Source organism: Cupressus sempervirens, chromosome 3 (genome assembly GCF_028749045.1).
Source record: "Cupressus sempervirens isolate cs-2001-9-10 chromosome 3, ASM2874904v1, whole genome shotgun sequence".
Classification (NCBI taxonomy): domain Eukaryota; kingdom Viridiplantae; phylum Streptophyta; class Pinopsida; order Cupressales; family Cupressaceae; genus Cupressus; species Cupressus sempervirens.
Window position 1 is genome coordinate 759,372,805 of NC_143120.1, and position 14,392 is coordinate 759,387,196.

Genomic DNA, 14,392 nt, shown 5'->3' on the forward strand with positions numbered 1-14,392 from the left:
ATTGGAATGGAGAATAGGCATGAAATATTGGGAATAAGAATGGCTATTCCAATAACAACTATTTTTTGGAATGGGTATAAGCTCATTTTAGAGGCAAAATGAGAATACAAAAATCGTATTCCAAATTTTTCTATTCCTATTCCATCAACCAAACCGGCCTAACACTTTATAGTAGACCCAATGCTCTTTGCAGAGAAGAAGCATCCCATCTCTTTCCGCCACACAAGACAGTTGATTAACTTTCATAGCCCATTTATTGCCACATTTTTCGGACTGAATCTCACGTAAGCTGACGCCATCAATGAAAGCGTATGTACGTGTTTCGTAGAGAGATATGTAAATGGTAAGCGTTAAACAAAGAATGTGAAAATTAAGCCAAGAGAAAGAGTAAATGACTTTTAAGTCCTGTTCCGTCTTCGTCTGGTGGGTAGCTGACAGAACGTAATAATTATGGGAATCTTTCCAGTCAGCGCTCATAAAGTAGGGAACAAACGAAACAAACTGTTCACAGACCAAATTCACCTAAAGAATTCTTCAATGTCGACCCACAAAATACTGTTCCGCTTTCGTTCGTGACTTCGACGCGTTGACTTGATACAAACTAGACAGCCGAATTCCATAGGTCCCGTCAATTCAAATTTTAGTGGCAAAATGAATAATATATCTAGATTTTATGTTTCCTTCAATTGCAGAATGTAAACGGAGTCGAGATGCCGCCCACATGATCGCCGACCACGTCTGTAACAACATTACACTTTGAAAACCAAAGCCATGGAATGAATTTCCTTGCTTATCACGACATTGGATCGTTCAAGTTGAAGTGCACATTATACCAAATAGTCTTAGTTTAGGCATCCTTATTGAACATATCTAGTCTAGGATGTCTACGGGTGGAGAAGAAATAAAATATATTGGAGTGCGAAAGAGGAAGTGGGGGAAATATGTGGCAGAGATCAGGTCAGGAAGGAGATCGCGCATATCGCTAGGCTCCTACTTCACTGCTGAGGCTGCAGAAAGAGCTTATGACACGGCGCTCTTGTGCCTCCGAGGGCCCAACGCAACGGCATTCAATTTTCGGGACTCGAAGATGAACTCAAGTACATTAATGGATGTAGAAAATGCACAGGGGAATCTGTCATCTCAAGCCGCGGTTAGCAAAGCTGCTATTGCGGTTGGGTCGACCTTCGACAGAGTTCCTCAAATTGATAGTCATGAGGAAGGCGGGCCTTCCTCCACGGAGAAGACGGTTCCGAACGTTGAAGAAGCAGCACCTGCTGAGACTTCGTTTCAATACAGCGAAGCTCGTGAAGTGAGCGAAGAAGACGAGAACGATGCCGCCCGTCTCTTAATGTCTCCGGAACATGAATCATTTGAGGAGAGCGTTCAAATGGCTCCGCTTCAGCCGGATCCACAGGTTTCGATGCAGCCTTATGACCAATCCGATCTCTTCCATTATTATACTACTCGGAATACCTCACGATGACAACCGTCTTAGCAATCATTCTTCAAATTCAATTTCATTCTCTCATAAATAATAGCTCTCGTAAACGACAGCTCCTCTGCCCAGTGGCTAACTAGCCGATGAAATCGCCTTTACTAGTCCCGTTAGACCCCCCTATTCGATCGGAATTCATTTTTCCAACCAAAAACGAATGTCATATTAGCAGGTTTGTAAGGTTTGATTTTAAAATACAAATATGATAGACAAATGCTGATTTTCTGATTCTGATTGGTAGTTGAGTAATTTCCTGGGGTTTATGTCTATTTTCATGAATGGAAAAATAGAAAATTCCAAGGCTGTGCTCTTAATTAGAATCTGGAAGCTTCTTACGGAAACTTCCTACTTCTTAACATTATTCTGGAAGCTTCTTACGGAAACTTCATACTTCTTCTTTGGAAGCTGCTCTGTATTTTACAGTGGCCTATTTGGGAACTCATCTGCTTGAACCAAACAATTTTTTTATGAATTAACTACCTCAACTCAGTGAAGAGGGGCCTGAGACTAAAATATTGCCTTCTATTGTGTTTCTCTATACACGTTTTCAGCTTTGAGACTCAGTGATTTTGGTTGTTTTGCAGGGCACTGGATTTTAATGAGAATTTGTTTGATGTCTGGATCATTGTGCCAGCTGCTCTAGCATTGTCTTCAAGTTACAGGCTACCGTGCAGCTCTCTTTCTATAGTTGGAGGAATCTTGTTTTAACATCAAGATTTTCAATTTAAAAATTATGAATCCGAATCATTAGTTCTGATTAATTTCCTTGTATCTACAATCAATTTGGCTTTCTATCTTTTCTTACCCGTCTTCTTCTGTCAATGAAAGCATATGTCGATTTTTAAAAGCTCAGCAATTTAGCAGAAGTGAAATGGAACCCCAAGTGTTATTTGCCACCAGAGAGTCCATTTCTCTTGCATTTCTGCTCTCCATTTGTCACACTTTGTAACCACTTTTAAATTTCGGTGGCTCTAATTGATCAGAGAAAAAAAACCGTGGCTCTGCCTCTTCTATTTTTCCCATAATTTTTCTGTCTGGTAGACCTTCTCAACCTTAGATTATGACTTGGATCAGTTCTGTGGTTTGATTGTCAACTAATATTGTCTCTCTTACCAACAACATTTCTCTCGACACCCTGTTGTCCCTCCATTGATTGCAAAATATCTATGCCCTGCATTTCCAGCACTATCTCTGTTGTAGCATTTCCAAGGTTTGATTTACCAGCCTGCAATGGTTAACATTTATGGCAAAACCTCATCCACGAGAAGTGAAAACAATGCAAATTGCAACAATATATTAAAATGAACATGAGATTGTAAACTATAGCAAAAGAATCACCTTAGTCACAGAGGCAATGAGCTTACTAATGTATAAAACATTTAGATAGAGAAGTAGAAATATGAAGCTTTCTGCACACTTACCAGGTCTCAATGAGCGCGTGTCACTACTTAGCAAAACTACGCATCCATATTCCGATAGTTATCTAGAAACTGTCCACATCAAGGATGAGTTGTAACGCTACATTGGTTCTTTTGTTGCACGTTACACTTGTCTTTGGTCTATACATTCATAATGACATGTGCCAAGAATATAATAATACAAGGTTCGTATCAATCTCGGACCGTTGCAAGTTGCAGTTAAAGAGCCCAAAATTAAATATAATTGTCCAAAACACCCATATACTATAGTAAATCTAGGCTGTTATAGGTAAGATAGGGGAAACAACTCACTAGCTCTTTAGATGAACTTTGGTGAACCTCTGTGAAGAGCTTAAAGCTCTATGCATAAACTGTAAAACTGTAGAGTGTGGGATAGTCTAAAAGCTTCACTATAAACATTGGCCTAGAATCCACCACTAAGTCTCCCTAATAGTTTCTCACCCAAAAAATAGTACTTTTTGCACAAATAGACAAATCAATAAATAAGAAAACTATACAATGATCAACTATTACTACATGTGTGTTCAGCTATTAGTACTCCTGTGATCATTTTTGGGATTTTTTATGAGCTGTAAATGGCAGGAAAATGCCTACAAATTCCTATACTAGTTGTATTCTTTGCGACATATTAATTTCCATGTTTGTTTAAACTTTATTTTTATTCTCATTTCTCGAGTAGGTAATCTATAGAGAGACATTTTGAGACATGACCAAATAAATCTTGTACAACTACAACATCAAAGAAACATCCTCTTAGAAGCATTCACCATTTTCTAAGCAGTAAACAACTGAGCATTAAATGTCAAGTAGATCTATAGGTGGTGTCAAATAAATCAATTGTTTAGAAATAAGAAGAAGATTTGGTATGTGCTAAAATTAGTTTCCTCTCCTGAGAATGCCATCTGATATACTATATCTATTCCTACATCTAATCATTTCTCGCTACTATATTCTTTTACCATAATGTTTAAAGTTTTTGAATGCTGTTTTCAATAGTTGGTGCTTTGTGACTGTTCATTTTAAATCAATTTTTATTATGACGTTATAAACGTTTACACTATTCTATGAACCTTCACTCAAATTTAAAATGCCCAATGGTCTATATTCTAATCCTCAGTTATGGGTATTTAAAATACTCATAATAATTCTACACTTCAATCAAATACTTTTTCAAAATTTCTAACTTCTAACAACTACAAGTTATATTGTGATTTCAAAAGGTAGAGACTCTAGCTCAATAAGAGCTCTTGTTGTAATTTGTCTATTAAATACAAAAGCAGGGAAAATTATCTTTACTGTAATTTGTCTATTAAATTCAAAAGCATAAACATTATCTTTACTGTAAGTTGTCTAAAAAATACTTTTGCAAACAACACTTCTTGGGGCCACTCGCTAGCTAGCAGATAAAATGACCTTTATTGTAATTTGTTTATTAAATAAAGAATAGAAAAAGTCATTTGTAGTTTGTTTATTAGATCGAAAGTAGAAGAGTCTTTTGAAATAATTTTGAAATTAATTATTAAATTGTGAAAAATAGTTTAAGCTGCATAGACACTTCTGTTGTTGTGTTATTCACTCTGCGAATGGACTCTAAGTGACTAAATATACCCTATTTAATGAGCAGCTGTTGATTAGGAAACTCACCATTACTTACCATAAAACGTGTTCAGTAATAATTCTTGTTAGTCCCTGCACTAATATTTTCATTAGACCCATTCAATTAACATTTTCAATGAAAAAAATTCTACTTCTAAAGTTTGAAGACATAATTGGATGGTCCTAATTCTAAAGTTTGAAGACATAATTGGATGGTCCTAATTTTCTCGGGGTTAATATTATTTTTCCAATTCACAAAATAGTAATAAAAATGACAAGGTAAGGATGAATTAATGACAATGTTAGAAGTTGCCCACTTGCAATTAATGACTGATAGAAAAGAATGAATAATCTCCGCTTTAAACTAGCATGGCATCACCAGCGGGAATTTCATAAAGATGTTTCACGCTATGTTTGTAAATTCAATTTACCCTCTCTAAATAATTTAATACAATAAAAAATAAAGGAGAATGTCCATTTAGACGATAGAGTTAAATTTGATTTCATGATTAAAATAATTTAAGGATTTACAGAGTAATGAAATATCAATCTAGATTAGAATCCCACCCACCTTGACTATGACTGTCCAAGATAATGGCTTTAACAAACCATCAAGGTAAAACTCAATGGATTTTATGTATCATTGGTTCTTGCTTTCTTAGAGATATTACATGTTGTTTGGTTGACCAAAGATCATCAAACAATCTAATGTAACCATAGAACTACAACAAAAATGGAGAGAGTTATTTCTTAAGTTGTTTATGTTTTATGTTTTTGCTGTTGGTCATACTATCTAAAACCAATGTTTTTTACAATATTATTATAATTGAATAACTTTAAACATAATATTTTTTTAATATTTCAAGCACCAATAGATATAAATTTGAATGTGAAATTGATAGAGGTGAAAAATCTATTTAGAATTCAAAATAAACAACAATATAAGCTTGCAATTTTATTAAAAATAACAATTTAAAGAAATAAGATTTTAGAAATAATTATAATTAAAATAAATTTATTAAAAAAGAAAAGATTAAAATATTAGAACATAAGTCAATTATTGGCTGACCCACAAAATAACATGAATGGTCAATTAACAGTATGTCATGGTGAGCATTGGAAATGGAGGGAAGATAGATTTTCAAAATTCAAATTCATTTTAGCGAGAGATTTCTTCGGAATGTCAGAATCGGGCCCCTGGCTTGGGGCACAGGTTGTAGAAGGAGGACAGTCAAAGATCTTCTGGTATAGGGGACTAGGTGGAGAAAGATGACAGGAACCCAATTGCCCCTCCTAAGGTTTTGGATAAGATTATGTCTATTCCCAAGGTGAGTGTTCTAGGATCTGCTAAATGGTCATTGCTTTTTGGTGTTAAGCCTACAGGTAAGTCCTCTTTCCCCATGGTTAAGATTCTCCCTGAGGCAGAAAAAGGATCTTATGCTATTGCCATTTTGGATGAGCTGGTGGATCATAGCATAGCGTCAATGGCATCAACTTTGGTGGGCAAGTTTATAGGGCCAAGGCCAAATATTGATATTGTTAGATCATTCACTAAGAAGAAATGGGCTCTCAAAGGACAAGTATTTGTTACAGCTATGGCAAAGGGATTCCTATCCTTTTATTTTTCTTGTCTAGAAGACCTCTCAAACATTTTGTGCAAGGGTTTATGGATTGTTTTTCATTCCACTTTGGTTCTCCAGAAGTGGACTTCAAAGATGAATATGAATGATTCATTCTTTGTGCAAGCACTTGTATGGGTAAGGCTTCCAAAGCTTCCCCTAGAATTCTAGAATGAGGATGCTTTTATGTGGGTAGCTAGCTCCTTTGGGGAGCTCCTATCAATTGACTCAACTAAAACCTCTAAAAGATGCCTCACCTATGCTTGTATTTGCATAGGTGTAAGGGAAGGAGTGGACATGCCAAAATTTGTGACATTCCATTCAAAGCTAGGAGTGCATGTTTAAAAATTGATTTATGAGGTAGTACCTTTTGCATGCTTTCACTATTTAAAATCTGGGCTCAAGGCCAACAATTGTCCTGAAGCCAAAGAAAAGAGGAACAAGAGTAAGCCTACCGCTACATTAGGAAAGGAAAAGAAATTGGTCTGAAAATAGAAGAAGACAAAAAACCTAGAGAACCTGGCAGAGGCTGAGGGGAAGACAAAGGTCTTCAAGTAGGAAGGAGACCTATGTAATGCTGATGGTAAAGAGGCAAAGGAGTCAGAAAATGGGGATAAAGAGAATGACCCCCAAGCCAAAATAGTGGCAGACATAGATTCATCAACTGTGCAAGAGTAGGGAGCTATTATTTTGGGGGATTCTTGAATCTTGAACAAGTCCAAACTAGAAATGATGGACCCAACCAGTGGAATAGGAGGACAATCTAAAGATAGTGTCCCCACTCTTAGTGGAGGAAGTTTAAAAGGAGCAGAAGTGAGCCAGTCAAGAAAGGGGTAGGAGATGGTGGAAGAGGTGTAGGACCAAGGGCTCTATTTGGATCTTCCATTGGTTCCTTTGGGAAATCCTCTAGTTTTCACTAAGCCGAGGCTAAAGTTTTTTGAACTAATCAATAACTCTTCTCGAGAATAGATTTCAAAATTGGAAGAATGGATAGATAGCTATTCTTAAGAAAATAAAGGAAATTGGATTATGGTTAAAAAGAAGAAAAACTAAGACCATCCCCCAATGTCACCAGTAATGACTAGAAGTAGGGTCAAAGCTGATGTTGGGGTAAAACCTAAGACACTAGGTAGAAAAAGCTTGAGCCAAGCAATGCAAGAGGAGGCTAGAAGGACCTTGGTAGATAGGAGCCAAAGAACCATTAAGGAATACTCTGTTAAAAAGAAATGAAGATCATATCTTTGAACATAAGGGGCCTAAATGGTGACCATAAATAGGAGATAGTTAGGAATATGGTTAGAGACCAACAAATTGATTTTTTACTGATCCAAGAAACAAAAATGAGAAGAGACATGGAAAGGAAGTTATCTTTCAGTAGAAATATGAGTAGTGAGGCCACAAACTCAAAGGGAGTTGCAGGTGGGGTGCTTACACTCTTCAACAAAAATGCTTACAATATCTCTACAATTCTCAATGAAGGTAATGCTCTCCTTTGCAAAGTTTTTGACGTCCATAGTGGTGACACTTGGTTTCTCTTAAATGTCTATACTCCCAACCCCAAGAGGGAAAGAAGGGTTTTTTGGGAAAAGTTTCTTGATGCAATTCAAAGTAGTAACATTAATACAGGAATTATTATGGGGGATTTCAATACCCCTCTCTCAGATGATGAAAAATCAGGGGGCTAGCCCTGGATCAAGATAGTAAACTAGATCTTTCAAATTTTATCAATAGATTGGCTTTTTATGGATGTTGATCTCTTGGGAGGATGATTCACTTGGTCAAACAGGCACTCTAGAGTGGATTGTATCCAAGTCCATCTTGATAGAGCCCTCATTTCTCTAGACTAGATGCAAACTTACATGTGCAGACTCTCCCTTCTCTCCAGAGTTGGATTGGATCACTCGCCCATCTCACTCTCATTTAGCCCTTTGATAGCCAAACAAAAACTCCTTTTCCATTTTGAAAAGATGTGGACTTCCCACCTAGATTTGAATACTAAGATTTCCTCCTAGTGGAACATTGAGGTGGAAGGTATAGCCATGTTGAGGATTGCTCAAAATTTGAAAAATGTGAAAAGAAATATCAAAGCCTAAAACAAGAGGGACATCGGTCATATCTTCTAGGACAAGGAGGAGAAGACATGCTAGCTTCGAAATGTCTAGGAGATGATACAATAGGAAGGGTACAATGATCAGAATAGAATCGAAGAAAGGTTAATCCTTACAGAACTCCATAATATCGTAAGTAGGGAAGAGCACTTTTGGAAGAAAAGGTCTAGAATAAATTGGCTTAAAGAGGGTGATCATAACACTAGGTTCTTCCATCTCTCTACCTTAAAGCACTAAGAAAATAACAAGATTTTAGGCATAAAGAAGGGTGAGGTTATTTTGAAAAATGAAAGTGAGATTGCAGATGAGGTAGTGCAATTCTTTTCATTTCTTCTTTCTAGGGACTCTTCATTATTGAAGAAGGACCAAGAGGAAATTTTGGCTTCAATCCCCAATCTATTAAATGACCATCATAATTCCATGTTAAAGGAAATTCCCTCTATGCATGAAATTAATCAAGCCCTATTTTCACTCCTAGTTGATAAAGCTCCAAGGTCGGATGACTTCCTAACCTTCTTTTTTCAAATATATTGGGAGGTGGTCAAAGGGGATGTGGTGAAGGCAGTGCAATAATTTTTTGGGATTAGGAATCTATTGAAGGAACTCAATTCTATCTTCATGGTGCTTATTCTAAAAACCCCAGTGCTGATTCGATGGATAAGTTCAAACCCATTAGCCTATGCAAATCTTTCTATAAAATCATTTCGAATGTACTAACCACCAGTATTCTCAGTGTGCTCCCTTTGATTATCTCCTTGTAGCAAATGGGCTTTGTCCCAGGAAAATAGATCTTAGACTCAATAATGATGGTTCATGAGGTGATCCATTCCTTAGAAGTAGGGAAAAGGTATGGCTTCCTCCTCAAGTTGGACCTCTCCAAAGCCTATGATAGGGTGGACTGGGACTTCCTTAAGACTATTCTCCTAGTGTTTGGATTTGATGCCTAGGTATGCAAACTCATTCTTCAACTTGTCTCCACCCCCGCTATTGCTATTATAGTTAATTGTGCTCCCTCGACCAATTTCTTCCTCCCATTGAGAGGGCTTAGATAGGGTGATCCTCTATCCCCTGTTCTATTCATTATTATGGAAAAGTGTATTGGGAGGTTAATTCAGAGGAAAAGATAAGAAAGGACCCTGCATGGTATTAAGCCCTCCTCTAGACAAGTTTCTTTCACCCACCAATAATTTATGGATGACACAATTCTGGGTAGAGAAGCTATGGTTTAGGAGGCTAAAGAGTTAAAGAATTTGTTGGAAAACTACACAAGGGGTATAGGCTAGTCAATCAATTGGAAGAAAAGTTCAGTTTTCTTTGTTAAGACCCCAAATGACTAATAAAGAAAGATTGCTCAAATTCTTGGATGTGGAGTGGGATCTCTCCCATGTAGTTATCTTGTAATGCCCCCGGGGTCAAAAACTCCAAAATCTTTCTAGAATGGAATTATTGATAGATTCAATAAAAAATTGGCAGGTTGGAAAGGAACTACCCTTACTAAGGTAGGAAAATGCATCTTGGTGAAATCTACTCTCCAAAACTACCCAACTTATGCTCTAAGCCTATTTGGGATTCCAGTTAAATATGCTGATAGAATGGAGAAAATCCAAAGAGACTTTTTGTGGACTAGATTAGAAGTAAACAAAAGATATCATTTGGTGGCCTAGGATAATATCTCCCTCCCCAAATGCTATGGTGGTCCGGGTATAAGAAAATTCAGACAACTCAATAATGCTCTATTAGAAAAGTAGATATGGCGCATTGTTCAGAGCACTGGAGAATGGTGGGATATCATGGTGGAGAAGTACTTGAGAAGGCCTTCCCTTAGCTTTTTTCTTAGTGAAGTTGATATTTTGCAAGTATCTTTTATCTAGAATGAGATTCTTAAGGTAAGATCTTTGGCCAAATCAAATGTAAGGTGGAAATTGGGGAATGGTGAAAGCATCCTTTTCTAGCAAGATAATTGGTTAATTCAAGGGCCTCTCATAGATTACCCTAATAATGAGAGATGGGATGACTCATGTATAAGAAGATTCAAATTGAAAGTTAGCGACTATAGGATAGGCTAGGGGTGGAAAGATCTATCATTAGTATCACAGGACCTCAAATCTCTAATGATTATACTAAATACTATGATTTTAAATAACAAGAGGGAGGAACTTGTATGGCAAGACAATACCAATGGGTTATACTCTATTGCTTTCAGCTATTTCACACTTTGGAATAGGATGGAAAAACCCATTTGGACTAAGGCTTGGATGACTGGTCTCACCCCTAAAATCAACATCTTCTTTTGGTTGATGTTACAAAATAAAATACTCACCCTAGACAACCTGGCTAAGAGAGGTCAGTATATTGCAAACAGGTGCAGTCTTTGTAAGCATAATCTTGAGATAGTTAACCAAATTTTTATTCATTTTCCCTTTCCCTCAAAGGTTTGGGAACTTATGACCAAGAGCTATGGGGTTAGTTGGTGTAAACTAACCAACATCTAGGATTTATTTAGTCAATGAGATTGTATGCATAAAGGCATAAAGACACAAATAATCTACTCTTGGACTCTTCCACATTTTTTCTAGGGAATATGGATAGAGAGAAATAATCGAATCTTCGGAGATAGGGAGCTCCTACCTTTGTTCTTGCAACTAAAATAGATAGTACTGTGAGAGAAAACTATGCTATTAGAAAGGGGGTAAATATTTAAGGAGGAAGAAGTATGGAAAGGAAAAAGCACAGGGAGGTGAAAAGAGAGGAGGCTAAGTGGTTTTCTTCCCTTGAAGAATGGCATAAATCCAACTTCTATGGTGCATCAAAAGGGAACCCTAGCCTAGCTGGTCATGAGGAAATAATCAAAAATTGTGATGGGGTTGGTGTAGCAGCCTTTTCCTATCCTTTAGGGACTCAAACAAACCGTTATGCAGAGGCTAGTGTAGCTCTTCAAGCTCTCAAGTTGGCTCTTGCTATCAGGATTGAAAATCTTTGGTTGGAGGGAGACTCTTTAAATGTAATCAAATATTTCAAAGGATGCTCTCATCCTTCTTAGACCATTGCTAATGTGGTGGAGGAGATCTGATATGATTTTGGAAAATTCAAGAGGGCCCATGTCATCCACATGTATAGAGAGGAAAATTATACTATGGACTAGTTTGTGAATGAGGCAGTGACCAAAAATATGACAATGATGTGGCATAGCAGAGACAACATTTTGGTGGCCATGAAAGATATTTTAATGCTGGAATAAATCTTGGGGAGCATGAAGGTAATATTGAATTAATAATAGAAAGATATGCAAGATGATGCAAAAGACATGGTTTTAATGATAATCATGGGAAGGTAATGAGATACCATCATTTCATGTACTTCTGGCACATTTTATGGGTTTCATTTGGATCTTCCATTATAAACGATATAGGAAAAAAAGACTTTGTGAATCGAATAGGCCAAAAATAAGAAGATTGTGAAGGGCTAAAGAACTGGTGTAGGTTTTTCATATAGGAGATCAAGATGGTTGGTGAGAGGAGCAGGAAGGAGCTGGCTAGGGAGGCATAAAAATGGAGAAAGAGAACAAAGGTCTACGACATACTGGAGAAGGGCGAAATAGTAAGGTACATTGAAAAACTCTATGGTTTTGACAAGGAGATTACTAAGCTCATGGTGAACACTTGGAAGGATGGACATGTCAAAATTGATGGGGGTTTCACACTAGGTGAGTGTGGAAATGATTGCTCTTGTCATAAAGATTCCTCAGGAAGGGACAAATTTTTATAGGGACAAGAAAATGTTAGCAAATGCAGTGAAAGATTTTGCAAAGGATGTAGAAGAGAGGAAGAAGTTAGTGAAGGTTGAGGCTTATTACAAAATGGATTCAATAAAAAAGCTATGGAGGTATGTCTTAATTTTTGTCATTGAATTCATTTTCCTAAATACTAGATTCAATAGAGTTAAAACACACCACTTTGTTCTGCTAAACTATTTTAGACATGGTATTGAAATTTCTTTTCCTTTCTATCTGTTTAATTCTTTGAGCAAGAACAATGCAAATCTCAATAAGAAATCCAGTACAAACCTGACTCTTTATGTGGGTTTTCTCCTTTTGGTTTATGAATATCTTAAGACCCAGACAAGGGGCAAATCTGATGGGAACACAACCCAAGTACAGAATGGACACAACAGGAAAGGAAAATTTCATTAACTATGGAAATATGCTAATACATTCAATACAGAGAAAATAGACTTCCAAACATGCCCTATGGGCTTACAATAGCATAAATCTAGAGATAATTTCTCCTTTCAGTACCTCCTCTCAAACTCCACTTTGAACTGCCTTTTACAATGCCAAAAATATCCTTAAATAGATCCCAAAGGGTTAACAATTAGGAATACATTCTAGAAAGTTATAGTTGGCATTCACTAACCAAATGGAAGGCTCCAAAAGTCACATTAGAAGTCGGTGCAAAACTAGAAGAATCTAGAAATGGTAACTGAACTTCCGGGAGGCATAACTTTTGAACTGTAGCTCTGATTGACGAACCGTTTGCATTTCTGAAAAGCTCTCGAAGCGCTCTATAGCCCTATGGAAAAGCTTTTCTTGTCCCCCATTTTTAGGCCCTATACAAGGTAATTCAATGCCCTAAACCTTACTTTGAAGCATTCTTAGGAGGTCTCTAGAAACCAAAAAATTGCAATAACTTTCAAACTGTGGAGACTTTTGACCTGATTCTTTTTCTAGACTACTCTAAATTACAATTACAATCATCTGACCCATTTAAACCTTCTAGTTCACTGAAATGATGGCCCAATTACATACTCCTATTTTTTAGGCATTTTCACGTATCCCACGGGGCTCAAATACTCTAACCTAAAACACTGATAATGGAACCGTGAGAGTTGGAACCTTTATTTGACCCAAATGGGTATCTAGAAATGAAAACACATGAAATAGAAACTAAGTCTAAGTACATTTTTTTTGGATGACACAGGATTGCCCTTATACCTCTGGATGCTCCTGCATCAGACACCCACGATAGATTGAAAAGTGACTCTGTCACTTTATGGATGGTAGAGGAAATCCCAAATGGGAAACCTCAGCTATTGATATCCAAGTTGAGTCCTCGATCGGTTGGCCTTTCCAATTAACCAAATACTCTTCATACTGTCTATTTCTGGTACTCATGCGCACACGATGATCTAGAATTTCTTCTATCTCCTCCTTCTTAGAAGCACGAATTGGACATGGCTCTAACATCAGTTCCTCATTTGCACCATCATCATGATATTCTGTTAAGTTTGCAATGTTGAAAATAGGAGAAATATGAATTCCATCTAGTAACTCCACCTCATATGGATTTCCTGAGTCATGTTTCTTCAAAATTTTGTAGGGGCCAAATTTTTTCATCTTCAGCTTGTTGTAAGTACCTACTAGAAATCTCTCCTTTCTTAAGTGTACCATGACTAGATCCCCTAATTGGAACTCCTTATGTCTTCTCCTTTGATCAGCCCTAGCTTTATACTCTTTATTCATCTTGGTAATGTGTGTCTGGACCTCCTCATGCAGGCACTTGATATGTTCAGCAAACTCTTATGCTTTAGCACTTGTCCTTTCCCCTTGCTCCATCTTCCTCAATTTTTGTGGAGTCCTTGGGCTACTTCCATATACAATTTGGAATGGTGATTTTCCAGTACTCCTATTTACAGAGTTATTGTAAGAAAATTTTTCTTGTGGTAGAGTCAAATCCTATCCCTTGGGCTTATCCCCAACTAAACATCTTAGCAAATTTCCCAAACTTCTATTTACCACTTCTATTTGACCATCAGTCTACGAGTGATGTGTGGAACTAAATTTCAAGTCTATTCTCAACTTCTTCCACAATGTCCTCTAGAAATACCCCACAAATTTAGTGTCTCTATTAGAAACTATACTCCTTGGGAGATCATGTAGTCTCACTACCTCTCTGAAAAACAAGTCTACAATATGGATAGCATCATGAGTTTTATGGCATGGAATGAAATGTGCCATTTTGGAGAACCTATCAACCACCACAAATACTGAGTCATTACCCCTTTGTGTCCTCGACAATCCAAGAACAAAATCCATACTTATGTCCTCCCATGGCTTTGATGGAATAGGCAATGGCTGAT

General features: G+C 37.1%; 1 protein-coding gene across 1 annotated transcript; it reads left to right on the forward strand.

Moving 5' to 3' along the window:
* The first annotated feature begins 820 nt into the window (after positions 1–820).
* Positions 821–2,478, forward strand: LOC149569029 (uncharacterized). The gene is made up of 2 exons (XM_089817683.1): positions 821–1,667; positions 2,080–2,478. Exon 1 carries the CDS (start codon positions 881–883, stop codon positions 1,481–1,483), a length of 603 nt encoding a protein of 200 aa, XP_089673809.1. The 5' UTR covers positions 821–880; the 3' UTR covers positions 1,484–1,667; positions 2,080–2,478.
* The last annotated feature ends 11,914 nt before the right edge of the window (positions 2,479–14,392 follow it).